The sequence below is a fragment of the Sesamum indicum genome, linkage group LG9, assembly GCF_026168435.1.
Source record: "Sesamum indicum cultivar Baizhima isolate 11 linkage group LG9, ASM2616843v1, whole genome shotgun sequence".
Lineage (NCBI taxonomy): Eukaryota > Viridiplantae > Streptophyta > Magnoliopsida > Lamiales > Pedaliaceae > Sesamum > Sesamum indicum.
The window spans coordinates 2103082-2129401 of record NC_142665.1 but is presented as its reverse complement, the minus strand read 5'-3'; the positions used below and the strand labels follow the sequence as shown (position 1 = coordinate 2129401).

Genomic DNA, 26320 nt, shown 5'->3' with positions numbered 1-26320 from the left:
TGTGTGTATTAACTGTATCTATATGTTTATGGGGTGGGGTGGGGTGGGGGTGAGGGAGAACAGGGCAAAATGGTGGGATGCATACTGTGCATAAACAATTTGTTGGGATTGGAGGAATTTGACCTTTGTGGAGGTTTAGACTTTGGACTTTTTTTTTTTTTTTGGTTGGTAATTTGACTTTGGACTTTAGGATTTGGGCTGTTTGGATGTATTAGTAGTTGCTTAATTGTCTTAATCCAATGGTAAATAAGGTCTAATAAGAAAACGATAGGCGTTGCGTCCAAAAATAGTAGCAAATAATAATTAATTATGATTATATAAAAAATCATTAGCTACTATTTTGTAAGTAAGTAACGCCAAAATATCAATCACAATTAAAATCGTACCAAATATTTTGATTATGGCTAAATTCATAGCTAATGATGATTAATCGTAATTAAAATTATATTTTTACATTAAATTTATTTAATCATAATAAATAATAATCTACCATTATTTTTAAATTCATGACTATTTTTTGTGTAGGGAATAATTATTTTATTTTTGTAGTGAATGAAAATGCGTGTTTGGCTTAATAGTGATTTTTTTTGCTTTTTTCCTTTAACTATGCTAATTTAATCCAAATTATTAATGTAACAATCAATCGTTTATATTTGGATGCTACGAGTATTAAATAGTTTATCAAAAACTCTCGTCACATATGGATAAAATCATTTTTATTATTATAATCTTATTATTTTATAGCGAGTTAAGAATTTAAAATTTTATAGCTCAAGAAATTTTTTTATGCCAAATACTTAAGTATGAGGATTTCTTTTTTTCAAATATTACAATGTACTCTTGAAATTGCAATAAATAATAATTTTTGTGTATTACTTGCACTTTCTTAATTAACCAAATTAATATACTATAATAATTTTTATAATTACATTAGTGTCCCCATACCCTTGCGAGATGTTGGTTTGTATATTATGATTACATGTTTAATAACACTAAGACTTTATAAATTGCATTAGTCGAAAATTTTACGTCTGTTGAAGAAAGATGTAAAAATCAATGAATCTTGGTAGAATTGAAACTGCATAATGACTCATTTAACAAAATGTATTGTGTCTGAATTCGACCATGTATGACGGTTTAACTACTTTCATATTATTTTTTTATTTTTTATTAAAAATAATAATAATAAAGCACTGGCTTGAATTTCTAAAGAAAAAGGCCATGTGATATAATCATAATTGTTTTCCTTAAAGATAATAATAATGAGAATTTCTATGTTTCTGGCCGATGTTGTGAAGTTAGTGTTTTGATGATTGTAAGTCAGGCTTTTTTGTTGGTTGTTAGTTTGTCGCAGTTATGTTGTCAAAATCAAGTCTGCTTCTTATCCTTTGGGCGCATTTCAATGCTCAAATTTAAGGCTATCCGCATAAATTTATATTGAAAATGTAATATATTTATCATGTAATTGATGTACAATACAAAAAAAATGATTAATATCATATAACAAGTATGATAAATTTATTTTGTAATTAATTTGATTCGACAAAAATTTTCCTTTTTATGTCAAGCGATGTGTCTATCTTATTTTTTTTCAAATATAACTATTACTTGATATTTTCATATATAATGATGTAATTATCATGTTTTCAAAGGAAAATTCAACTCCAAATGGTAGATTTGTATACTTAAGCTGCAGGCTGCATATAGTACAGTTCTTTGATTTAGTAATATCTTGAAATCAAGCTATATATATATAGATATATGTCAATGGTCAATCAATCATGCTGATATAATCTATCATTTGGTCAAATTTGAGATAAGTTCATCAACCCATTTAATTTATTATTTGAAAATTAATTTCTCGAAGGTACATGAATGTAATAAAAAAAAACTCCGAAACATTTAATATGAATAAAAAAAAGAGAAAATTTATCATAGAGACGCAATCTTTTTCTTTCCTTCGTTCCTCCTTCTATTTTTCTAATTGCATAAAAGATCAGATCGACTATAATCCATTGTGATTCTCTCGTCAAAATATTTTTATATTAGAATATTTACAAATGTATTAAAAGATGCAGGCCCGAATCCTCCATAAATTAAAATGGGGTTGATACATACATACATAACCCCCTGTTGATTGCAGTGCACAAGTATTTGACTTAATTTGTAAGTGGATTTGAATAAATATTTTTGCTGAATTAAAATTAAAATTGGGACTGTATATATGAATTGAAGAGTAAATTAAGATGTTTGCGTGTCAAATCTGAATGGTGGACAAGTAAGTGGATTGTGGGGGCTAAAAATTGAGCTTTATTCTCTATTGGTCACTAATAAAATTCAATTTAAAAATTGTCACAAGTCACTTTCATAATTGTTTATCACAGGACTATGCTTCAAAAATCAAACTTCTCATGATAAGTATGGGGCATCAGAAAATTCATTTTAGCCAACGGGTGGGCCTCATTAATTGACCCTGCCAGGGGATATTTCATTTTTCATTTCATAAATTAAATTTTATCTACTTTTAATTTTATTATTTATGAAATTTTTTAAAAAAAATTCACTTCCAATGCTTCTATAAACTTATATTAGAAAATTGACAAAAAGACCACGTGCAAGTCACGTGGCCGTTTACCTCTATTATGAAAATATAACGACTAGCTACGTGACTTACACGTTATTCTTTCAGTTTTCTAATTGAAGCTGGAGGATGATTGAAAATGGGATATTTTGCCTATTACGAGACTGTTTTTGAAAATTTCATGAACGTGGACTGAAAAATAAAATTTTTCCAACCCCTATACATAAAATGTTTGAGGTAATATAGAATTTGTAAAAATGTTACTATTAACATATAGGTTTGTCGATGGAGTCGTCATGATGGTTGTACTCAACTATCATATTATTCGACTGCAGAGACTTAATTAATTATTGTACTTATTTATGTACTTTTGATTTACTTTAATTTAGAGATAATAATTATATTAAATTAATCAATCATAATAGGTTAGATAATGACAGGTAGAATCTGTCGTTTCCTTTTGAAAAGACTAAGAAAAGGTCATATAAACTTGAACCAAATTACACATTTTCTATTTTGAGTGTATTACTATGTTTGGTACTTAGTCGGTCTAGACTTTGACATGAGATATGTACATATGATGAACTTCTAAATAAACCATCATCATCAATTCCCAAAATATTAGAAAAAAAGAAAACTTTGAGATTCGTGTAAAAAAAATTTGCTTATCTCTCTCTCAATATATATAATTTCAGATATTGGTTATCACAAACAGAGACATTAACATATACAAATTAATTAAACACGGCGACAAAATATTAGAAGGGGGGCTTAGTTAAATTAGGGTTGGAGTAGTTCTTGAATCAAGTTTGAGAGAGATTAATGGATGTGATATTAATTATTACAGGTTGCTGAACAGCCCATGGAAGAAGTGAGTTACTGATTAACCGGCCGAGCATGCATGTCTCCTTCAGTAGTTGTACATAAATATTAATGAATATTACACATAGGCCCTTTATAAGTAATAAACATGAATTAATTAAAAGACAGGGTAGGTAACTAGGTAGTAAACAATTAATGACTAGGCTCATCTCTCACAGACATTTCATGACTTGAATTTATGGATGAAGTGAACCTCTCATTATTATATTATACTATATCTCAGTACTCTCATCCTCTCCCTATTAAATATATATATATATATATATATATATAGTGTGATATGTAGCAAAAACTACAAGTTGAGCTACCCCATGATTCACAATTCTCTTCCTTTTATGCTTAACAAAATTCGAGATTTACCTCAAACCCCAGCCCTTCACCCATTCGCCTTTGGACTTAACGGCTCTAACTTGTAAAATTCGTTTAATTTTGTTTTTCCATTTCAATTGAAGGATATCATTTAAATTTTAGTCATGTCACTACAAAAAATATAACATTCAATTATGGTTAATTATTATGATTAAAATTAAAATAATCGTAGCAAATAGTCATTAATCACGGCCATGCAATGGTTGTTAGCCGTGATATCTGCAAGAGTGGCTAATTAAAAAGCCATGACAAATAACTTTTTCTTGGTAGAAAATTTATATTTTTGCATCGATTTTATTTAATCGTAATTAATAAAAATTATTTACCACAAATTTTAATCCACAACTATTAAAATTGTATCCAATAATTTTTTGTTTTGGTAGTGTGTTGTTTATGAATACGCACATGTATGAACCAAAAGTGTTGGGAGCGGGCGGGTTTAATTTTGAGGTGGGTCTTGGACACAACTCGAACTTTGCTCCGAATACGGGCATTCATTGGGTGCAATACAGATACAATAACACCAAACAGAGGGTCAACAGTAGAGGGTGTTGCAAAGTGTTTCTAATATGAGTTTCGGACCACAACTTTTTCAACTCATATATATATATATGTTCACCATGCATGCATGCAATACTGCGACATCTTTAACTCCCACCTCCAAACCTAACTAGCTAGCTGCTGGCCCATAATTATACCCAAAGAAACTTGAATAATCTTTAAGTTCGGTGAATGTGCAGTTCGCCCAACTGACTTTTATATATTGCCAATTTTTTGATAAATTTCTTTGCAGGAATTATCATAACAACAAAGAACTTGAAGGGAATATTCCTCCAAAAAAAAAAAGAAAGAAAGAAAGAATGGAATATTACTTTAATTTGCAGGAATAAGTCATCGCAATTAGAAACATCATTAATGATAGAGAGAGATATCATGCTATAGAATAATTAATACTAATTATTTTCAAGAAATTAATGGCAATAAAATTAATTTGACACCTTCAAATATTTGAATTTACGTAATTCCACAGAATTTATATATACTGCAATACTGCAGTCTCCTTATGCCGTTGTCTGGTGGAAAAACCAAATTATTATTATATATTTGGCCCCGGAAAATATTGAGCTTAATTGCATGAGATGAGAGTTGAGACGGCCGGGCCGGCCACTACTTTTTGTATATGAGAGTTAGACAAAATTCAAATTAAATATAACCAGTGGATATCCGAAGGGGTATGTGCTTGCTTCGTTCTTAAGGGTAAAATTCATATTACCCCTCTCATCCTTAAAATGTTCAGATAGATGCCTATAATAAAAAAAATATCATAGTTCCCTGTATAATTCTAAAACATGCACATTGCCCCTAGTGTATTTAAATATGCGTTTTATGTTGAAATAATGAAATACCCAATTTAAATTGATTAAAATTTGTGGCTCAGATTTAATCAAACATATAATAAATTAAAATATATTATTTTAATATATATTTGTATGTATATCCTAAATCTAATTTTTTTTCTCTTTTCATATCTTCAATATCCGATCATTTCTTGACGCGAGCTTACCATCATTGAATAACCCGTTCAACAACAAGCATTTTGATACCCACCCACCTGAAATCTCCAATTCGCTGGCGAGTTATCCTCATTTTTTTGCTAAAAAAACCCCCAACCCACGCTCCTAATCTTCTATTATTTTTTTCTCTGCCGTCCTACTACCTCTTGACACAAGCTTACCATCATTGGAAAGCTCTTCCAACAACAAACATTTTGATGCCTCACCCACCTGAAATCTCCAATTCGTTGATGAGTTATATTTTTTTCACTCAAGAAATCCTAACCTACGCCCCATCTTCTATTGTTTTTTTCTTTGCTCGTTGATGAGTTATATTTTTTTCACTCAAAAAATCCTAACCTACGCCCCCATCTTCTATTGCTTTTTTCTCTGTCGTCCGACCACCTCTAAACTCGAGTCTAGTATCATTGGAAAGCCTGTCCAGCGATGAGCATTTTGACACCCCACCCACCTCCAATCTCGTTTGTCGGCGAGTTATCTCTATTTTTCTATTTTATATTTATTTAGGCTTCTTTACATATATATACACATAACTTAAATAATATTTTTATATTATATTTTAAAAATATATATACCTTAAAAATAGGGATAATTTGATCATTTAGGGGCAAAAAATACATATTCAGTCTCATTTTGAGCTTGTAAAAGACAATTTTAGAGTAGAGGAGGTAATATGTATCTTTTTAAATTACACATGGGGTTATGTGGTATTTTTTTTTTAATTATAGGGACTTATTTATACATTTTGGGAATCATAGGGGGTAATATGAATTTTACCTTCGTTTTTAATATATAGGTTAAATTATTTAAAGTATTTATATTTATATTTTTGCGTTTGTCTAATCTAACAATATTCAGAGTTAACTACTATATATATTTTAATTTTCTGCACATGTAGTGTAATTGTGAGTGAGTTTGGTATATATGGTTGGAGGATTGATATATAATGTGCGTCGGAAATTGTGGGAATGTGAGAAAAGGATGGAAAGCAAAAGGGAGAGATGAATATTTGAATTGGTGCAATATCTAACACTACCAGATGATGGAAAATTTTAATTTGAATTGAATTTATCATATCAAAATCAAATATATGATAAATATAAAATATTTATTGAATGATTAATATAAAGTTTAAGAAATATGACCGTTTATATAATAAATATATCAAATTTATTATGCAATTAATGCTATTTGACCAAATTTAATTTGAATAAAAATGTTTGAACAAGTGATATGGGCAAGAGGGGAGAGGAGAGGAAAGAATTGTGGTTGAAGTAGGTGGGAGGAATATGGATGAATGGGCCGAATTATATCTCTCTGGATCTCATACCAAATACCCAAAACTTAGTTGGTTTAGATTGCGTTCATATATAGGATCCAAGTACGGGTCAAGATGAGTCTTGTTGGATCCGATCCGATCCAAACATAAAAACCCAGAATTCACACATCATTTTCACTTATACATGACATGCTTGGATGAACTATTATTTTGAGATCTGTTTTTTGGCATACGAAAGCCCATCATATGAAAATCACCACGTGCAAAATTTCAAAGATCTAATTTACATGTTTGGACTTTCAGCAATTCACGAAAAAAGCCAATCTCAATAAACAAAAGATTCTGCCCCCAACCTGAAATTGTCTTTATTTATTTAATTATTTGATTTTTCAAGTATTATTAACCAATATATACGTACACATGCACACAGACATACACATATATGTTGAATTATTTGTATTTTACTCCTCGTAAAATACTAATATGCAAAGAATTCTCTTTCATGTTTAAGCTTCACAAGGCTGTATTTTATTTTATTTTCATAAGGAGGCCCTCTTGCATTTAACTAAATATGCGATCTATCAAATAGAGTTAAATACAAGACATCATTTTCACTATATATGTCATATAAATTATTTTTTTCGATCCATGAAAAATAATTATATTTCATGATGATGGAAGTTGAAAGGTTCTGCAAGGCAAAATTACAAGAGGAAACATTCCACACCGCTCTTTAATTTTTAGCACTAGCTGGACTCTACCATGCTATATCAGCCGGCCATTGATGTTACCCTCAAATTTCATCACAAAATTTGAACCTTTTCATCACTTTCTGCTTAAACCTAACTTGGAATAAGCTGCTTACCTCAGCTGCTGGCCTTTTCCTTAATCAACTCTTCCCAACCAGAATTTTGCTTCTCATCAACCACCATTCATTCTTCTTTTTGCTGCTAGTCATGACCTGTTTAGATAAAAAACGATCATCCGGGACGCTGATGTGTGCCGTTTCTTCCTCTTAATGATGATTTATGTATGGTTTCTGACATGTTTCTGGTTTAGTTTGAGCTCCGGCCAGCAGTACTATGACGAGACATTATGTTCTTCGGGTACCAATAAACCAGGGACAAGGTACACCTGCCGTGCCTCAAGAAATCCATGTGAAACTTTCCTTGTTTATCGTGTTAATAATGAGTCTAGAACAATTGCAAGAATCTCAAGTTTGTTCAGCATTGATTCAGACATCTTAGTTTCTATCAATCACAACGTTTCAGCTTCATCTCAGGTTCTTGAAACCGGCCATGAGGTGCTTGTCCCGGCCCTGTGTTCCTGCTCAGGTGAGTTCTCTCAGGCAAACTTCACCTACAGAGTGACTGAAAATGCAGCACTATCAGAAATTGCTTGTGGGGTGTTTGAGGGATTGGTGAAATCAATTACGTTGGCAGAGGAAAATCATTTAGCAGAGAACGACAACGTTGTTGCTGGTTCGTTGCTTCGTGTGCCTTTGAGATGTGCTTGTCCTGATGATCTCTCAGGTGGTGATGAAGTGAAGTTTCTCGTCACGTACCCTTTTGTGGAAGGGGACGACACGTTGAAACTGGGTGAAAAGTTTAACGTTTCTAGCGAGGAAATATGGAAGGCTAACCATATGGATCCCACACCAACTGTGTATCCAAACACAACTGTTTTAGTACCCCTCAAGGACAAACCTTTCATAAATTTCAACATTCCGGTTTCTGACCCTCCAGCCCCTCAGTTTCTTCCCACAATGCCTGTGGAGAAAAGGGCCAAATTCTCTCAGCTGAAGAAGCTCTACATTGCTGCATCAGTGATTGGTTTCTCTCTGATTCTTGCTGTACTACTCGCCTGCGGTTTGTACATCAAGGCCTTAAAGAAGTTCAAGGCAGAAAACTTTCATTCTTCGACACATAGAGTTAGCTCATTGCACTCGTGTTCGACTCCAAGAAGCTGTCCATTTTCTGGCCCTCCAACGAGAAGCTCCACGAATTCATGCTTGTCCCCTGATTTCCTCGTCGGCATAAAGTACTCCATATGCAACTACAGCATGGAAGAGCTGATACGAGCGACCAAAAACTTCAGCCAAGATGCTAGGATCAGCAGCAGCGTTTACAGGGGAGTGATCGACAACGGTGAGGTGATGATCAAACAAATGAAGGTTGAGGGCACTCGACGAGTCATCGACGTTCATTCAAAGATCAACCATGTAAATGTTGTGAAGCTGCACGGTGTTTGCTATGGTGAGGATGATTTCTCATGGTCTTATCTCGTTTTCGAGCTCCCTTCCAGTGGCAGCCTGAGGGACTGTCTGTCAGCCTCTTCTGCTGCTCTTCACTGGCTGAGAAGGACTCAGATCGCCTTCGACATTGCAACGGGGCTCCACTATTTGCACCACTCTGTTGTTCCTGCCTACACTCACTTGAACATAAGTAGCAAAAACGTGTACCTGACCTCAACTTGGAGGGCAAAAGTCGCCGTTTTCGAACAAGAATGTGAGAGTTCAACGAGCCCGCGTGGGACGGTGGCCACAAAAGAGGATATCTTTGCGTTTGGGGTTATTCTGCTTGAGCTCGTGTCAGGGAGAGAGGCCGTCAATGGGGAAATGTTGAGTGAATCAATGAGGTTCTTGAGAGGTGGATGTAATGAGGGAGGGTGCTTTGATCAGTTGAGGAAGTTTGTGGATCCTTGTCTGAAGGATGATTATCCACTGGCAGAGGCCTTGTGTCTAGCAGTTCTGGCTGGATCTTGTGTTGAGGATGACCCTCTGCATAGGCCATCTATGGATGATGTACTTAAAGTACTTGCAAGAATGGTGTGATTCAACAAGAGAGTCCTGAGAAATGTTGGCTGAAATTGTGTTGCTAAGAATGGAATGTTTAGTATGTGTTTGTTCATCGAGGATATGTATATGTTTGAATTGCAATTTTATGTTTGTGTTTGTACAAAGTATTAATAGATATCATGTTTTTGTTGGTTTAGGGTATATAGTTAGTACCATCTATTATTATTATTATTATTATTATTTCATTTCTTTAGTTAATTATCTGCTGGCCTACCCGTTACGGTTATTTTTATTTTTATTTCAAATAATTAAATTATTATATTAAGATATCAATCCATACTTCAAATATTGTTTTATTGCTATCCAATTACAAATAACAATTAAATAACAGTATTGAAACAAACTCAAATAAAATTATGAAACGAGTATGTACATGTCAAGTAGGACTCAAATTCATACAGACGCCATATATAAGGTCGCTAGGAATTCCTTAGTTGTTGTCTATAAAAAACTCTAGCTCGATTTATATCTTATTACATCAAACGATCATATTATAAGTATTATTGCACATGTCACATAATTAATTATTTTTTAAAAAAATTATACATAAATAAAGTAGTAAGTACAATTCACTTATCATGCGATTTACTCGAGATGCATCATAACTACGACTTTGATTAAATTCGCAACGCCTATTAAAAAATAATATCTAATTATACTTGAGATAATAATAATACACGGGCATCATGTATTATATAAATAATAAAAAACGTGTCATCTTTATTGATATCCATAAGAATGAAACAACAGATGGACCATGTGAAGGAAAATTACATGGTGAAGTATAGTTTAAATGATAATAATAACCCTAATTACACATTTAAATTAATTCTTATATATATAATAAAGTATATATAGTATTTATACAAAGTATAATCATATTTCAGTTCTCACGATCTTTTGGTGTGTAGAGATTTATAGGACGCTCATTCATTGGCTGGATTGGTCTGGCATTCATTTCCGATTCCTGCACAATCCACACATAATTATAACCAAAATTACAGAAAAAAAATCATAAAATTGAGTAGAATACTTACATCATGTACCGCTTCGCGAATCAATTCAACTTGTTCTCTTGTCACAGTTCTCACCTAGTAAATAATTGTGAAACAAATTAAAAATATATATAATTTACATGCATATATAGCGAAATGAGTGGATTTAAAAAAAAAAAAAAAAAGGACAGGTTTTATAATTATACCTTTTTCACCATTGTCCAGATGATGTCTTGAGTACAAGGAGGGACTGTAAGAGAACCCATGTACCTGTAATACTTTCGACTGCCCAATTCCACGAGTTTTGGATTAACAACTCCCACGGTTCTTTCTACATCTCGCGTTTCAACGATTGCTTCAAAGTCGCGTTTCAGCTGTAAATTGTACGGAATAAAATAAAATAAAAACATTGCAACAAGTTAGAGATAGGTGAGCGTTTATTAATATTTACACTTTAAAAAAAATATGTGCTTTACCATGGACAAGAAGGCATCTGGACGTCCGATTTTGTACATGATTCCAATCACAGCTGTACGCTTGTCGTCGCTCTCATGGACCAGATGAGTTTCCATATCGAACCTGTTATCGAATATTAATTTATTTATATTTTACTAAAAGATATGTGGAATTAAAATAATTTTAGGTATAAATTCAAGAAAAGAAATGAAAAATACCTTTTTCCGTTGATGGTGTGTTCAGAAGGTGAGTGCCAATGGCATTGCCTAAGATGATATAGGGTTCCATTTATCTGGATGTGCCCTGCATCATTTCTCCATCTCAACTGCCAAGAAACAAATTTAAACAATAATTTAGAAATTAATTATAAAAGAAAATACTTAATTCTTTTTTCCATTTCTAGATTTCTACTTTTTCTTTTGTTTTACTATATCCAGTATTGTGTTTTTTTTTTATTTGTAAATATTTTAAAAAATTAATAGAAAATTTTCCTTTTTGTGTCTCGATCATATTTTTTTAAATAAATAGTGAATAAAATAAATTTAAGCGCTTGAAATTGAAAGTCAAACGACCCTTTTGCATATAGAGGACTTCAGTTAAAAAAATTATAAATAAATATTGATTTATCGACTGTTATCATATCCACTAAATAAATTGTTCAATAAAACTCCTCCCATAGAGCTTTTTTTCTGGATTTGAAATGTAAATAATTATTGAATTATTATTGGTGCCCAAAATTTATATATACGAGTAAAATATATATATATATTTCAAAAACCATGAAATTAAGTAAAGCTAACCATCATATCGTGGCCTCTATTGATAAGTGTAGCATTAGAAGGGTTGTAATTCCTCTTGAGTCTGCCCAAATGGGACACTTCTTCAACCCTTTGATTCAGCAGGTCAATGGGAGACTGCAATCTCCCCGAATTACACTGACTCCATTCCGGTCGGATTTTCCCCCAGTTGCTCGGCCCGATCTCGCTGTCCTCTTCGTAACTGAACTGCCTCTCATCATCTGCATGCAACATTCATCATGATTAAGATATATTACAAAACTTTTTATTGCAACAGTCACTGTCTAGATTGGTTTGGATCGAGTTCAAATATTTAATTAAAAAATTGTATTGTGTCTCGTATTTTTTCTATATATGATATATACGTACGATCTACATGCATAAAATATTCATTTAAATATAGAGACAACATGAAATATTATGTATGTTTTGTGTATATGTTAAGTGAAACATGAGATATAACAATATTTTATTATGAATTAAGATCCGAGCTGATTTTGATAATTAGCTTGAAACATAGTATCAAAAGAAATAACCTACTTAAACCGGCACGTTGCTCAACTTTATTCTTTAAAACCCTAAAAAAAAGAGTCGAGTAAATTTATATTTCTCAAATAAACTAATTATTACTTCAATTATGCAAACTTCTAAACGAATCACGTCCTAGATTTTATCTTAATAAATTAATTGTTCGAAATAATATTTTTTTCCACAATATATATATATATATATACACACCTTGAAATAAAATATTCGTGATATATATTTCCCTGAAAAATTATCTAGAAAAAACGGAAACGAAAAGAACCCCAAAACATAGCTTAAAAGAAACTTACCAACTTCTTGAGCTCTTGTGAAGCATGCAAATGATGGGAGCACAAGAACAAGAACAATAAAAGAGGATTGAGAAAAACTCCTAAGCTTCATTGTAATTATTGTTAGCTTCTGTCTGTATCTTCTTGTTTTGCAGTTGCAATGACGAATTTGATTAATATGAGTGCAGGAGTGGTTATGGGAGGAGGGTTCATGCAGTGGAGTTGCTTATGTGTATATATATAGAGAGAGAGAGACAACAACCATAAGTCCATAATTATTATTATTATCACTATTAAATGTAAGAAATGAATGTGAATGCTAAAAAGGGAAGTGGTTGATTTTGATTGGACTTTGATGTAAGAAATGTCAAATGAACTGTCAGAATTGAACACATCATAAGATATTGATGGGAAAATTTGATCATATTTCCATCAAAATCAATATTTAACACTATGGAAAATGACCCGCCAGGACTTTTCTGGAATTTGATCTCTCTTGGGCCTTGGCTGCTGATCCCAAGAGAAGGTTACGTTGGAGAGGTGTTCGTTGTAGCAGGGGTGACAATAAGTTCCGATTATAATTCGAACTGATATAATTTGAAATGAATTTTGAAACAACAACATTTAATATTTTGAGGTGAGATTCGAGTTTTGATAATCTTGACTTGAATCCAATTCGAACTTAGTGGTTTTAATATATATATATATGTATCCGTTGTACATGTAACTATATAATATATTTTTATACACATATAAAAAATATATGTACATACTTTAATTGTTTATTCTCCACATAATACATAAAAGCAATACTTTTAGAAATTAAAATGATGATATAATTTAAAATAATTTGTACTTTTTTATAAAACCAACATTAGAAATCTAAATCGGATCTAATGAATACCAACTCTCAAACGGGTGGGATCGCGAATTTCAACAAACCTATCCAAACATAACCCATGGGTTCAGAAGCAAAAAGAAGTTTCTTTGATAGCGAGTTTAGAATATAGAAACATGCGACATCGAACACGTTTTTTTCCCTCCCCTCTCTGTTCATTTGACTATATGTATCATATGGTTTGAATTCTTGGTCTTGTCATTGTGTCATTCACCACGAATGCAAGAAAAGAACCACCCCCCTCAAATAATGAAAAGGGTTAAATACACTTTCTACCCCCAAATTATGTATTTTATTTCATTTATACTCTTGAAATATGAAAGATAACAAAAATTTCCCTGACAAAATAGTTTGGTATTGATAGGATAAAAATGCCTTCTCACTTACTCCTATACTTTTTTATTCTACTTCCTAAAATATGCTTTATTAAAATATCTCCACCAAATTATTTTTAGTGATTTAAAATTTTACTCATATTTTATTTTAAAAATAATTTTTATAATTTTTAATAAATTATGGAACACAAAAAATATATATATAAGCTCAATATATGCAAAAATATTTTACAAAGTACATAAATTATATATGTTAAATGGTACATGTAAATATGTATCAATACATAATGCATATAATATTATAGAAAAAGTATGTTATATAATTTATAAATTTTTATTCAATCACGTGTCCACACAATTAAAGTATATCATATCATTACTTAAAAAAATATAGAATATTATATATTAATTATATTATAGATTCATATTTTACAGTATATATATGTTCGATGCAATATTTTAAATTTGTATTGATAATTTATTTTTTAAAAAAATGTCAATATATATAACAACACATGCAAAAATTATGTAAATTTTTTACTACTTGTGTAAAAAATATAAGAATTGTAAATTTATGGAGGTTATACAAATGATATACTCAATATAAAAATTATAAATTTTGATAGTCTTTATTTTTAAATAAAAAAATTTATAATAATTCAGATTATATTTAGCAGAATGATTGTCAATAGAGATATTTTAGGGGTGTAAATAATAAGGGCATTTTCGTCATAAAAAAATTAATGTATATCATGAAGGGTCATTTTGTTGCGTTTTATAGTTCAAGGGTGTAAATGTACTTTATGCATAGTTCAGGGGTGTAAAATATATTTAACTCTAATGAAAATGATATTTTTTCTATTTTTCAAAATATTATTGGATTTCTAATTGGCCGAAAATAATATAAAATTGTGATGCATACAGTACACTCAAATTGAATATACGAATTATTCCTTTTGCTATTTTTTATGATTATTTTGTACGTGGTTCTAATTTTATGAATTCTTTTAAGTATTCAAAAATATTCTCCAAACTTCGTATAATTATTGATCCAAAATGCGTAATTAAAAAAAAAAAAACACACCTTAATCCATGTTATTGAGATGTCACACTTGCTGCACGTCATAATTTTCTGATTTTATTACAAAATAAAATACATATACATTATATGAGTATATTTCTTAGATATATAATCAATCAATTATAATATTATGCATGTCCTATATATTAAATCTTGCTAGAAAAGACGTAATATAATTTTATTATATAAGGGAAGTTATTTTTACATTTGACATTTCTTGTAGATTTGGAATGCACCAATATGTTTTGAATTGTCCGAATATGAACAGCATAAAAAATTACGGTGCCGTACCAACAATTAATAGAGATGCACTATATTATTATATGCCGCCGCCACATGAGGAAAGACATGACGCTTATAATTAAATTATCCCTTTTTTTGTAAAAAAGTAAAAATAAAATTCATGTGTTTGAATCTCATATTTCAATCTAACAAATATGGATTAGTACAAAAATAAAATAATTATAATAAATTAACAATATATCAATATAATTACAAAGAATGATAAAATAAATTATTATAATTAACTTAAATAAAGTGAAATAAATACCCATACGTCCGATGGGATTCAAATCTGTTCATAAAACTTCAATTTTAATCACTAACTAAGATTTTTATTGATTAAAATCTAGTTTAAGACAAATTGAAGTGTACCGATGACAAGAAGTATGAACAATTATGTGACATATATATAATGGATTGACGTAATTTCTCTATTGCCCGTGTTTCTAATCATTTACCAAAAACTTTGAAAAAGTGACTGAATTCAAGAATTGAGACTCTTTAATGATTTTCTTGTTTTTTGGTCATAGCCATGTGTGGGAATTTGCTTAACCAATTTGATATATATGTTGGGTCGACGGATCTCTGTTTTCATCACCAAAATCTTGAAATATTTTTTCATACTTTTTAGTTATATCAATGTATTATTATAACTTGAAAATAATATAATCTTGTGGTGTACAATTTCTTATCTTGATTAGATATTTTGCTTTAGTCGAAATATCGTGAATTTATTTTTGAAAAGACGTCTCGCTGAGGAGACTATATATTTAATTTATATTGTTCAAATTCGCCGTCTCCATGTCCAATGTGAAATAATCATAGTATACATTCAACAATCAGTATATTAAAATGACTCGGGACTTAATTTTAAGAGTGTATATTTTGTGCATAAAGTATTTGAGAGGGGTCAAAATCAAAATTGAATTATTTGAAACCGGTGGGAGCAGGAGCAGTCATTACAGTCGTAGAAAGGAATCATAGTTTATTGAATTAGTTGTAATAATCTTGGAAAAATCTCAGGTTGGTGATCTTTGCTTATGAATTGGACATTAATTAATGTAAAAAGGGCAGGCAAGTCAAAGGAAGATTCAAAGCGTTCTTCCCCAAAAAAGGGTACAGAAACGTCCAGAATTTCCAAGGAAACAGGTAAGAGAGAAGCAACATTAGGAAAAGAGAGGAACGCAGGGGACAAGGATTCAATATTTCCGAATTACTGCTGCAAATGTTCTATGCTGCTGCTTCAATTTCTTTGAACACAAATCACATGATTTTACCAGTCATAATAAAAAACCTTAGTTGGGTTTGACTACTTTCATTAATACGAGTGGTAAGATTGAAGCCTTGTGATTTTTTTTTTCTTGTATATGATTCATTAAATCATTTGATATATTTAAATTTAAAAAGTATTTTTTAATATATTAATAACTCGAATGAGATCAAATATACGTTCAATATATTTACGGTCAAAGCAATATGTGATCGGCTTGTCCAATCATATGCTTTTATTTTTTTAGTAAAAAAGAATTACTTTTCGGCATAAAACTATCTCTAGAACTTTAAAATAATTATATCTTTCAGTATATGTATCGAACTGTAAAATATTAAAGATTGACTAAATACATTAATAATTTAAATTAAAATATAACTTTCAATGAGAACCAATAAGAAATCATTGTTTCCTTCAAAAAGAAAAAGAGAAATTATTATTGTACTATATAACTACTAAATAAAATAAGCACCTATTTATTAAATCATTCATTGGTGATTATTCAAATACATAACCTTCCTCGACATATTTTGGTTAAATTCAGATGAATGTAAGAATTGGAGAGAAAATGCCACAAATATTCTATTAACAATTTTCTTTTTCCAGTGATCGATCAAGGATAAACCATTACATCATAAATCAAATATATAATTTAGATTAGAATTTCCCAAAATTAGAGAATGGATCTTCAATTTTGGGCTGGCCCAAATAGCAAAATGGACCTAAAGTAAGGGGGCTCAACTAATGGATTATTTCTACAATTACCCAAATTAGGTTTAGGACAGGACAATTTGAACCCTAATAAAGAAAACACAGAAATTTCTAAGGTGTTTTGTCATTTTTTATCATCTCCGATGGTATTCAAACATTTTGGCAGGTGATATTTGGTTCCCAATCAGAAATGATACGTATAGTTTTTATTGAGGTTATATTTTAATTTTATATTTTTACAACAAATGAACTATTAATTACATCATTTTTTGTCACATCAATATATCATGTGGATAAATCCAACATGAAATGACATCTCCTAGGAAATGTAGCTGGAGGAGAAATACAGAAAGGTAAGAGCACAATCATGTCTCGATTTATGTCTAGGTTTATGACACATTAATGATGCTATATATATAATTTATAAAATAGTAGGATTAGAACAAATATGTTCTGCCAAACAAGTTGCTGAGAAAATGACACACACACATATATATAGTAATAACAAGTTTGGTGGAGAATTCTATTCCCTCCAAGATGTGCCATTATATATTCACTGTCAATAATGCTGAGCATTATGCATCTAATGACCTTTTACTACATGGTGTAAATGTAATAATTAAAAAACAGTTATGCTAATCCTTTTAAAGCTCGTTCGCTTGAGAGAAAAGTGAATTCTCACTAAAAAAAAACTTACCATTAATTTCAATATTAGTAGGGCTAAATTATCTTTTTGGTCCTACAAAAAAAAGTACATTTCTTTATTAGTCCCACACTATGGGATTTTTCTGTTTTGGTTCCATAAAGAAGGCGCATTTCCTTATTAGACTAATATTTAACCATTTCTACCGTTAAAAATTAATGGTAAAAGTTATGGAAAATTAACTTGAATTCTTTTTTTAACAAAATGGAACCAAAAGAAAAATTCGATAAAGCAGGGGACTAATAAAGAAATATCCCTTATATATGGGACCAAAAATATAATTTACCATATTAGTATTTTTGACTTTTGCTATATTGATCCACTTGGGGATTTATGGGAAATCATGATCCATATTTGTTCTTCCAGAATGGTCTCATAATTTCCTGCCACACCATCATTTACTTCATCAATTAATTAATTAATTAATCCTACCCTAATTAATGGTGCAATCTATATATGGGCATCCCACTTAATCTTGCCTCATTGGTGGACTCCATCTACACTTGATTTTATGAAAATATCAATATATATATATATATATGTGTGTGTGTGTGTGTGTGTCTATATAAACCCCAACCTGCTCGCTCTAAATTCAACAACTGATCCTTGATCACACCTCTAATTCATCACTGCAAGAAATTACTCCTATCCATCCATCGCTACTGAAGTGCATAAGGTAAAATCTTTATACAATTAAAGTCCCACAATTACTTTTAACAGTACTACATACTAGCTAGATATATATATATATATGGTTTAGCCCTCAATGAAGAAGATGGCAAAAAATAATTCGTTTTTGCAAGTGATCCATCAATCGATGTCTCATTTTAGCGTAATTATATATCCCTTGATGTACACCGTGTGTGCATATACATATATATATATATATATATATATGAATATTACATTTTGATTTATGAATGACAGGGTAGGTAGGCAGACGCGAGGATGAGCAAAATAAGGTTGGTTGCGGTGCTGGTTATACTGATTATGAGCTCTTGGTTGGGAGAAGGCAGGAGAGTAGTGGCGGCAGCTGCTGGAAAACAGATGACGGTGGAAAAGCAGAAGGTGATGGAGGGTAGTGAAGATGATGGAGATGATAGTGGTTTGGATGGGGACAATCATCATGGCTGCTCCTTACAGGACTTTGTCATGCATGGTGGTTCATGTCCAGGGAGAAACTGATCATCACATCACTATATATATATCATCTAACTCTCATTTTCACTATAATTTGGTGTGGAAATACTATATATAAATATATAATGCTATGTATTAGCCGCTTTTATTTTTATTAGGAGGTTGAATATCCTTCTATTACCAATGTAATATGTGTACTGTCATGTGATGTTGGGATTGATATATATGGAGGTATGTCATCATGTTATATATGTGTGTATATATATGTGGCTCTTTTATGAATATATGTGTAAGATCAGTTGAAGATATGGTCTATTAATCAAATTAAATGTAGATGTGCAAATTTGTACTTATAGAAGAATTGATACCAATCGATTACCATATCCCGTAACAATATGGATGAGGTTTATTGAAATCACAACATTTTTTTAGGGATTTAAATGTATTACAGTGGGAACCATATAATACCTCTTCAATTTGCTACTTTTCTTTTTTCAACCCAAAACATACCAAGGAAAAAAAAAAAAAAGAAAGAAAAAACCATTATAGTTCAATTATATGATATAACGGTAAGAAATACATGAAAGTAAAAATTATAATTTAGTCGAATATCTGTAGTAGGTGTCAGTTTTAATTATATTGGAATTGAATTTGGTAATTAAGTCTCATAATTTAAAATAATTGACACATTAAACACAAAATCACCAAAATCTACAATTTTGTTAGAATTTTAGGCTCACGTGAGAGACACATACCAAATTCCGATCAAATTTGCAATTTTCAACAGATTTTGTCCTTAGTATGTTATTTTTTTTAAATTGTAATGATGTATTGTCAAGTTGAATTCCAATATGACTAAAATTGTCATTTTTATAAATATATATAGAACAAAATTACAACATAAACGTAATAGAAAATAATATACTCACTCTCCTTTTCCATTTCCAGCTCAAATATATATGTAAAAACCTTATGTTTGTGTTACTAGGATCAAACATATATTTGTATAAGCCATATGTTTGTGTAACTAGGATGAGCTTCAGTGTGAAATGGAAGATGACTATATACATAGGCCAATCCCAGGCTACATCAGGTATAATTATGAGCATTGCGTGTTTGCCCTGTTCATATTTTTATAATTAAGAGGACATGTTAGAGATACATCAAAACTATCTCCCTTTGCTGCATTCAATCTAAAGACGGCCTGGACCCATCTTCCAGCTGCGCACATCCGGCTGCCCCGCAGCCTCGATCGGAGTTTAGTTGGCATCTGGTGCACAAATTATTGTCGGTGGACCCTCGCCCAGTTGCGTCAGAAATGCATCCATCTCCCTTGCTTCTCGTTGCTTTTGCTGCAACAGCGAGGAATACGTACATAGACTAGTGAATGTAAATACAATTATTTTTAAAAAATATATATATTAGAGATACATGACACGATATTTTGAGCACGGTGCACTCCTAAATTAAGACCCTCTATTCCTAGGTGTGAGTGTGACAAGTACTGCCAATAATGCTCACGTTATGCATGACATGAACATTAAATTCATTAATTGAAAATAATACTGTAGGGTGGTAATCCCCTCAGTGATACCTTAAACAAATGGCCTAACAAACTATTACAGAAATATATTGGAGTACTAAACTCCTTAAAAATTCCAGACCAAATATGAAAAGAAGATATAAACAGATTATATGTTAAAGAAAAGAGGGGCTCAGATAGAACCAGATCCGAACGGCTCACAAAAGCTTGAAGAACGTCACTGAGACTTCAACCACACAGCACGATCAAGCCCACGGCTACCCCACAAACAACCGGCCTCCTTAGATCACAAAGATCCCAGTTTCTAAGGTCACAGAGACGTAGATAGAACTATCACACAGATCGTAGTTTCTTTCTGGTCACAGAGACCCAACAGTAATGTTCTCAAAAGCTTTAGAGGTGAAGGATAATTTCTCTCTTGTGTTTTTAGCCGAAGGAAGAAGACGGTATTTATAGGGGCCAAGAAGAGATATGAGAAAGGAGGGTGAGGAAGCTTTCCAAGAAAGCCATTGATTTGGCTTTGGAAAGCTTCCTTCCATAATGCCGGTAAGTTGGAACAAGAATATCCATGGAGGATATTAGGTAGAGAGAAGAGAGCAAAAACAGCGGCGGAAGAGAGGGGAGGAAGAGAGAGATGACTTAACTGATTAGGTTTAGGGTTGTAGAAATAAATAAAACAAGAAAATCGAGGTTAAGAATCAGTTTTAAGAGATTACACAGATCAATATCACACAGATAAAGAGATCACAGTAGATCAATAGTAATAAACCAGAAATCGAGGATCACCAGCCTAAGTCCCGTCCAGTACCCGACGACCTCGAGGGTCCGGCCAAGAGGGATATTAGGGGGCTTAACCGCGGTAAAACAGAAATAATAATATTTCAGCCGTAATATAGAACGAGATATCAACGGTAGTTATCAGCAGAATATAAAAGGACACTACATTAAAGATTGTAGAAAACCTAGAAAGGATAATCGAGATAGATATGAAGAAAAAGAAAAGGCTAATAACGTTTCTGATGAGAATAATGGTGAAGTCTTTGTTGTGTGCGAAGCAAACTTCTTTTGATATGCATGAATTGGCTGATTGATTCTGGCTGCACATTTCATATGAGTCCTTTCAAAGATATTTTCACTAATTTCAGATATGAGCATGCTGGTTTTGTTTCTATGGAAAATGAGAAAAGATGCGAAATTGAAGGTCTTGGTGACATTTCTTTGTGTTTTGAAGATGGCTATAAAATGACTTTGAAAAATGTCAGATATGTTCCTGATTTGAGCCATAATCTTATTTCTTGTGCCGCAGTAGATGAAGATGGTCTTGAGGATAGATGGGGCAAAGGCCTCATGAAAATCATGAAGGGCTCATTAGTTGTTTTCAAAACTGAACGTAAGCGCAATCTTTATATATGCACTGTTTCTTATGATAATCTTGTTGCATCTGTTTCTGAATGTGATTCAACTGCTTTATGGCATAAGAGACTTGGTCATATCAGTCAAAAGGGTCTTGATTTTTTAAGAAAAGATGGCATTTGAATTGAGAACTTTGAGAAACTGGATTTTTGCGATGAATGTGTTCTTGGTAAACATTATAAAGTGCATTTTCCTGCTTCACCCTCCCCAAATCCCTCCATATCTACTTGCATTCTTGATTATGTGCATGCTGATGTTTGGGGACCTTCGAATGTGCCTACTCATGGTGGTAATCGATATTTCTTATCTATTATAGATAATTTTTCTAGAAAAGTTTTCGTCTTCTTAATGAAGCACAAATCTGAAGTGTTTGAAAATTTTGAAAAATGGAGAGTTCTAGTTGAAAACCAAACTGGAAAAAGGTTGAAATCTCTTCGTACTAATAACGGTTTGGAGTTTTGTAATCAAAGCTTTTCTGAAATGTGTGATAAACATGGCATAAAAAGGCATAAAACCAACCCTATACCCCCCAACAAAATGGAGTTGCTGAAAGAATGAATCGAACATTGCTTGATAAAGTTAGATGCTTACTTGTGAGTTCTAGTTTGTCAAAAACGTTTTGGGGTGAGGGTGTTCTTACTGCTGCACATTTGATTAATTTGTCTCCTTCTGTGCCATTACTTGGAAAAACCCCTGAACATGTTTGGACTGGTAAAATTCCTGATTTATCTGTATTACGTGTTTTTGGATGTGCTGCATTTGTTCATCAATCTGTTGATAAATTAGAACCTAGGGCCATAAAATGTGTTTTTATTGGTTATCCGTGGGGGTTAAGGGATATAGACTTTGAGTACGCAGTCAACCTGGTTTTAAGGTTTTAATCAGTAGAGACATTACATTCAATGAAAATGAAATGTCGTGCTTAGAGAAAACTCAAACCCTACAAATACTGATCGATCTTCTTATTTATTCAGCGAGTTATACAATTAACATTAAAACCAAATACATAAATGCTACAACATAGTATATTAATACTAAACGCCAAATATCAAATGATATACAATTTTGGGCTCGTCATAACAATTTTTTGACAACACAAATGTAACAACAAATGAATAATTATTATCAAGTAGATCGTTATTAATGTCACTAATTACGTATAGACGTATAGTGACAATTTGATATACAACTTTTTGCCACTAGTGCTTGGCTTAGTGATATCAAACTTCAGTCAATGAAATGGAATAATTTCATCTAATTCATCAGACATCATGTACCATCAGGATGCAAAAGTAGCAGGGTTTTCACTATAATCCCTGGACTTTCGATCCACTTGGACATTATGTGAGAATATGATCATAATTTGCTCTTTCCAGAATGCCCTAATTACTATTAATTTCTTTCAACTCCATTATATGGTTGATTAAGGTGATTAATCCTGGAAGAAATGGTGAAATCTATAGGCATCCCACTTAATCTTGGTGGACCCTCATCAACACATCACTAATTGTAATGTATATAAATTAACATGCCCTGCAGCTTCCTTATAACTCTAATTTCCAACGACTGAACATCGACCAGTCCACACCTCTGCGTCGCAACAAATTACGAGTATTCATCGATCACTATATGTTGAGTAAGTTCTAATCCCTATCTAATTAATAAAGTAGTTTCGTAACACTAATCATACTTGCTTAATGCTATTTTGTAGTATATATATACATGGCTTTATTGCAATTTTGATCCTTTAATTATGGTATTCATGGTTTTAGTCCTTTAAAAAATGGAATCTGCTATGTATATAGTCCATTATTTTTTCCAATTTCGCAATCTGAGACATATTTTTTCAAAAAGTTGAAAATTGCAAGCATGTGTCATTAAATTTAAGGTGACACATGACTTGCATGTGTCAAATTTTGGTAGACCGAAAAACTGTGTTCTCAAATTGTGAAGTCTACAAAAATAAAGAACAAAACCGTAAGTTTCATTTTTTAAAAGATCAAAACACCAAATGCCTATAATTATAGGACTAAAGTTGCAATAAAGCCAACAAGATATATATTTTTCAGCCTCAAATTAATAAAAAAAAAATAGTAAAATAATATTTGCAAGTCTCCTCATTTTTCCTTTGAATGGAGGGAAATAATCAAATCAAGGCATGATATTTGATCATATCGACATATATATTATACAAAAAAAAAAATATGCTCGATTTTAGAAATATTAATTAAAGTGGCATTTGTTGCGGTCATATTTTACATTATAATACTCCAATCTTCATAAGGAAATCTATGGATAACATATGAGCACTGCGGATGCATGCGGTACAAGTTTTCAAAGATAAGGGGTTTTCTTGTATATACTTAAAACTGAAGGGATGTGGGCGTCGTATAGCATGAACTAATTCTATATATATGGCTGGCATGCAGGGTAGAGTTGTGGAAGATGATGGGCAGAATGAGGAGGTTGGTCGTGCTGCTTGTTGTAGTGGCAGTGATTATGCGGTGTTGGTGGGGAGTGGTGGCCGAAACGCAGCAGCAGGAGGCGGTGTGGAGGAATGATGATGAGGGTCATCATGTAGTCAATCATGATGAAGATAGTAAAACATGGGATGACGGTAAACACCATCGCTGCTCGCTGGGGAACTATATGAGTGGTTCATGTCCAGGGGAACACTGATCACTCATCATCATCCATACATACATACATTAACTATCGAAGTATACAGCTCTACGTAGATACGTATGTGTCTTCAATAATCACCAGATTATACAAACTCGCCTACTCTATATATATTTTGTATAATTTGTGTAACATTTTTATGTTTAGAGTTTAATGTAATATATATGTGCGTGTGCTATATATGTGATGAAGGGTTGCCTTAATTAAATAGGGTAAATGCACTTGCTTTCTTTTATGTGCCCAATTACATGCTTATATATATATATATATATATATATGTCTTGCTGTATTTTGAATAATCATTGTATGTATATTTATTGTTTATAATTATATATTGGAAAAGGAAATATTTCAATTAATAGTTTATTTATCACTTCATTATTATTTAGAAGTAATTATCGTTTACACCATTAGATTGTTAATACTAATAAAATAAAGTTTCATATTAATTAATAATGTTCAACCTAATTAACGGATTTGATTGTTCTTAATGTACAATAAATAAATTAACATGATCTTTGCAAGAAAAAAAATACTAACTTGGTCCTTAATTAATCACACCCACGTCGCCCTTATTAATTCCTTCCTCCTCTTATTAAAGTCAACATTAGGCTTGAGTTCACTATTACGCCCCCCCCCCCCCCCACCGTCCTCGATATTTATATCTATACTATATATTAGGGGTCGCGACACATAAAATAAAAAATTAATGCGATTTTATTGAATGTAATTTTTTATGATAAATATCTTTTTTTTGATTTTTAAGAATTAAATAAATAAATGAGCTAATTATCATGATTTCTATTAATGTATTTACAAATTAAAAGCATTGTATAATTTAGGTGATAAAAAGTACAATATAATGGAGATGAAAAATAAGAAAAGAAAACCAAAAGATGAGAGAAGGGAAAAAGGGGAAAGAATTTACTTGTCATTTTATTTTTATATATACAGGTGGTTTAGTCCATACATATAACGTACGTGAAGGTAGTTACTTTACACCCCTCAACCTTAACAATATCATGTAGATTGTATAAATTATGGCTCAAGACCTTAGAAAACTACTTTTGATAGACAAAATATGGATTAACTAAAATACCTGATTTAAATTTATTTATTCCCATAAGTAACCATTTCTTTAATTAATTACTGATGCAAGCAAAAGCACGTTGGATATATTTTGAATCTGGATTTCTTGAGTCAAAACTTTCCCAAGTCTAGGATGAGGGAACTTCAAAAAATACGTTAGCATTCTGACACTCAAGTTAGTGAATAGTAATAAAAGAATAATTGTGCTAGAGTACTCATATGCGAATATTTATGCTAAAACTTGCATTACGCTTTACAGGGGGAGGAATGATGGTTTTTATAGCAACAACCCTCTATCAGGTTAACAACTGATGTGGATAGGTTTCCTTGGAATCCGAAAGTGGTTGGCTAGAATCTTTGAAAAGTTTGTATTTGATAAGAAAACCTAAGGGGAATAAGTCTTCCAACGAAGATAGAATCCGAATTTCAATTAATCATATTAATTATTGGACATCAATTAATCATATTAATTATTTTTTATCCATATAAATTAAAATTTAATCTATTTTATCAATTTTAGTTTGTTGTTCATTTTATTTTTATTTATAATTAAAAATTACATATATAT

At 31.6% G+C, this 26320-nt stretch overlaps 2 protein-coding genes and 1 long non-coding RNA gene across 4 annotated transcripts; 2 read left to right on the top strand and 1 right to left on the bottom strand.

The window, feature by feature from the left end:
• Positions 1-7498: 7498 nt before the first annotated feature.
• Positions 7499-9678, top strand: LOC105170821 (protein LYK5-like). 2 transcript variants are annotated; one of them, XR_016067458.1, is made up of 2 exons: positions 7499-7813; positions 7968-8107. XR_016067458.1 is itself a non-coding variant. In XM_088885299.1 (2 exons), the coding sequence occupies exons 1-2, from the start codon at positions 7768-7770 to the stop codon at positions 9516-9518; spliced, it is 1608 nt and encodes a 535-aa protein (XP_088741425.1). In that variant the 5' UTR covers positions 7499-7767; the 3' UTR covers positions 9519-9678. The 2 variants fall into 2 exon arrangements, 1 of the variants encoding a protein (XP_088741425.1); XM_088885299.1 differs by having other exon boundaries at positions 7957-9678.
• A 573-nt stretch (positions 9679-10251) lies between these two features.
• On the bottom strand, positions 10252-12803 carry LOC105170819 (alpha carbonic anhydrase 7). The gene is made up of 7 exons (XM_011091740.3): positions 12627-12803; positions 11794-12011; positions 11212-11318; positions 11014-11116; positions 10744-10911; positions 10580-10633; positions 10252-10509 (listed from the first exon to the last, which is right to left on the bottom strand). The coding sequence occupies exons 1-7, from the start codon at positions 12715-12717 to the stop codon at positions 10426-10428; spliced, it is 825 nt and encodes a 274-aa protein (XP_011090042.1). The 5' UTR covers positions 12718-12803; the 3' UTR covers positions 10252-10425.
• Positions 12804-18381: 5578 nt separating this feature from the next.
• On the top strand, positions 18382-19272 carry LOC110012597 (uncharacterized). The gene is made up of 2 exons (XR_002287817.2): positions 18382-18561; positions 18813-19272. It is a non-coding gene; the product is annotated as an uncharacterized LOC110012597 (long non-coding RNA).
• Positions 19273-26320: the final 7048 nt, after the last annotated feature.

Bases quoted from the DNA above. Each gene is read 5' to 3' on its own strand.
- LOC105170821 (XM_088885299.1), top strand. From the start codon at position 7,768: ATGACGAGACATTATGTTCTTCGGGTACCAATAAACCAGGGACAAG. The intron at 7,814-7,956 runs GTACACCTGCCG...ACAACGTTTCAG, and splicing joins ACCAATAAACCAGGGACAAG to CTTCATCTCAGGTTCTTGAA.
- LOC105170819 (XM_011091740.3), bottom strand. From the start codon at position 12,717: ATGAAGCTTAGGAGTTTTTCTCAATCCTCTTTTATTGTTCTTGTTCTT. The intron at 11,117-11,211 runs GTATTTTTCATT...ATTCGATAACAG, and splicing joins CACACCATCAACGGAAAAAG to GTTCGATATGGAAACTCATC. The intron at 10,912-11,013 runs GTAAAGCACATA...TACAATTTACAG, and splicing joins CAGATGCCTTCTTGTCCATG to CTGAAACGCGACTTTGAAGC.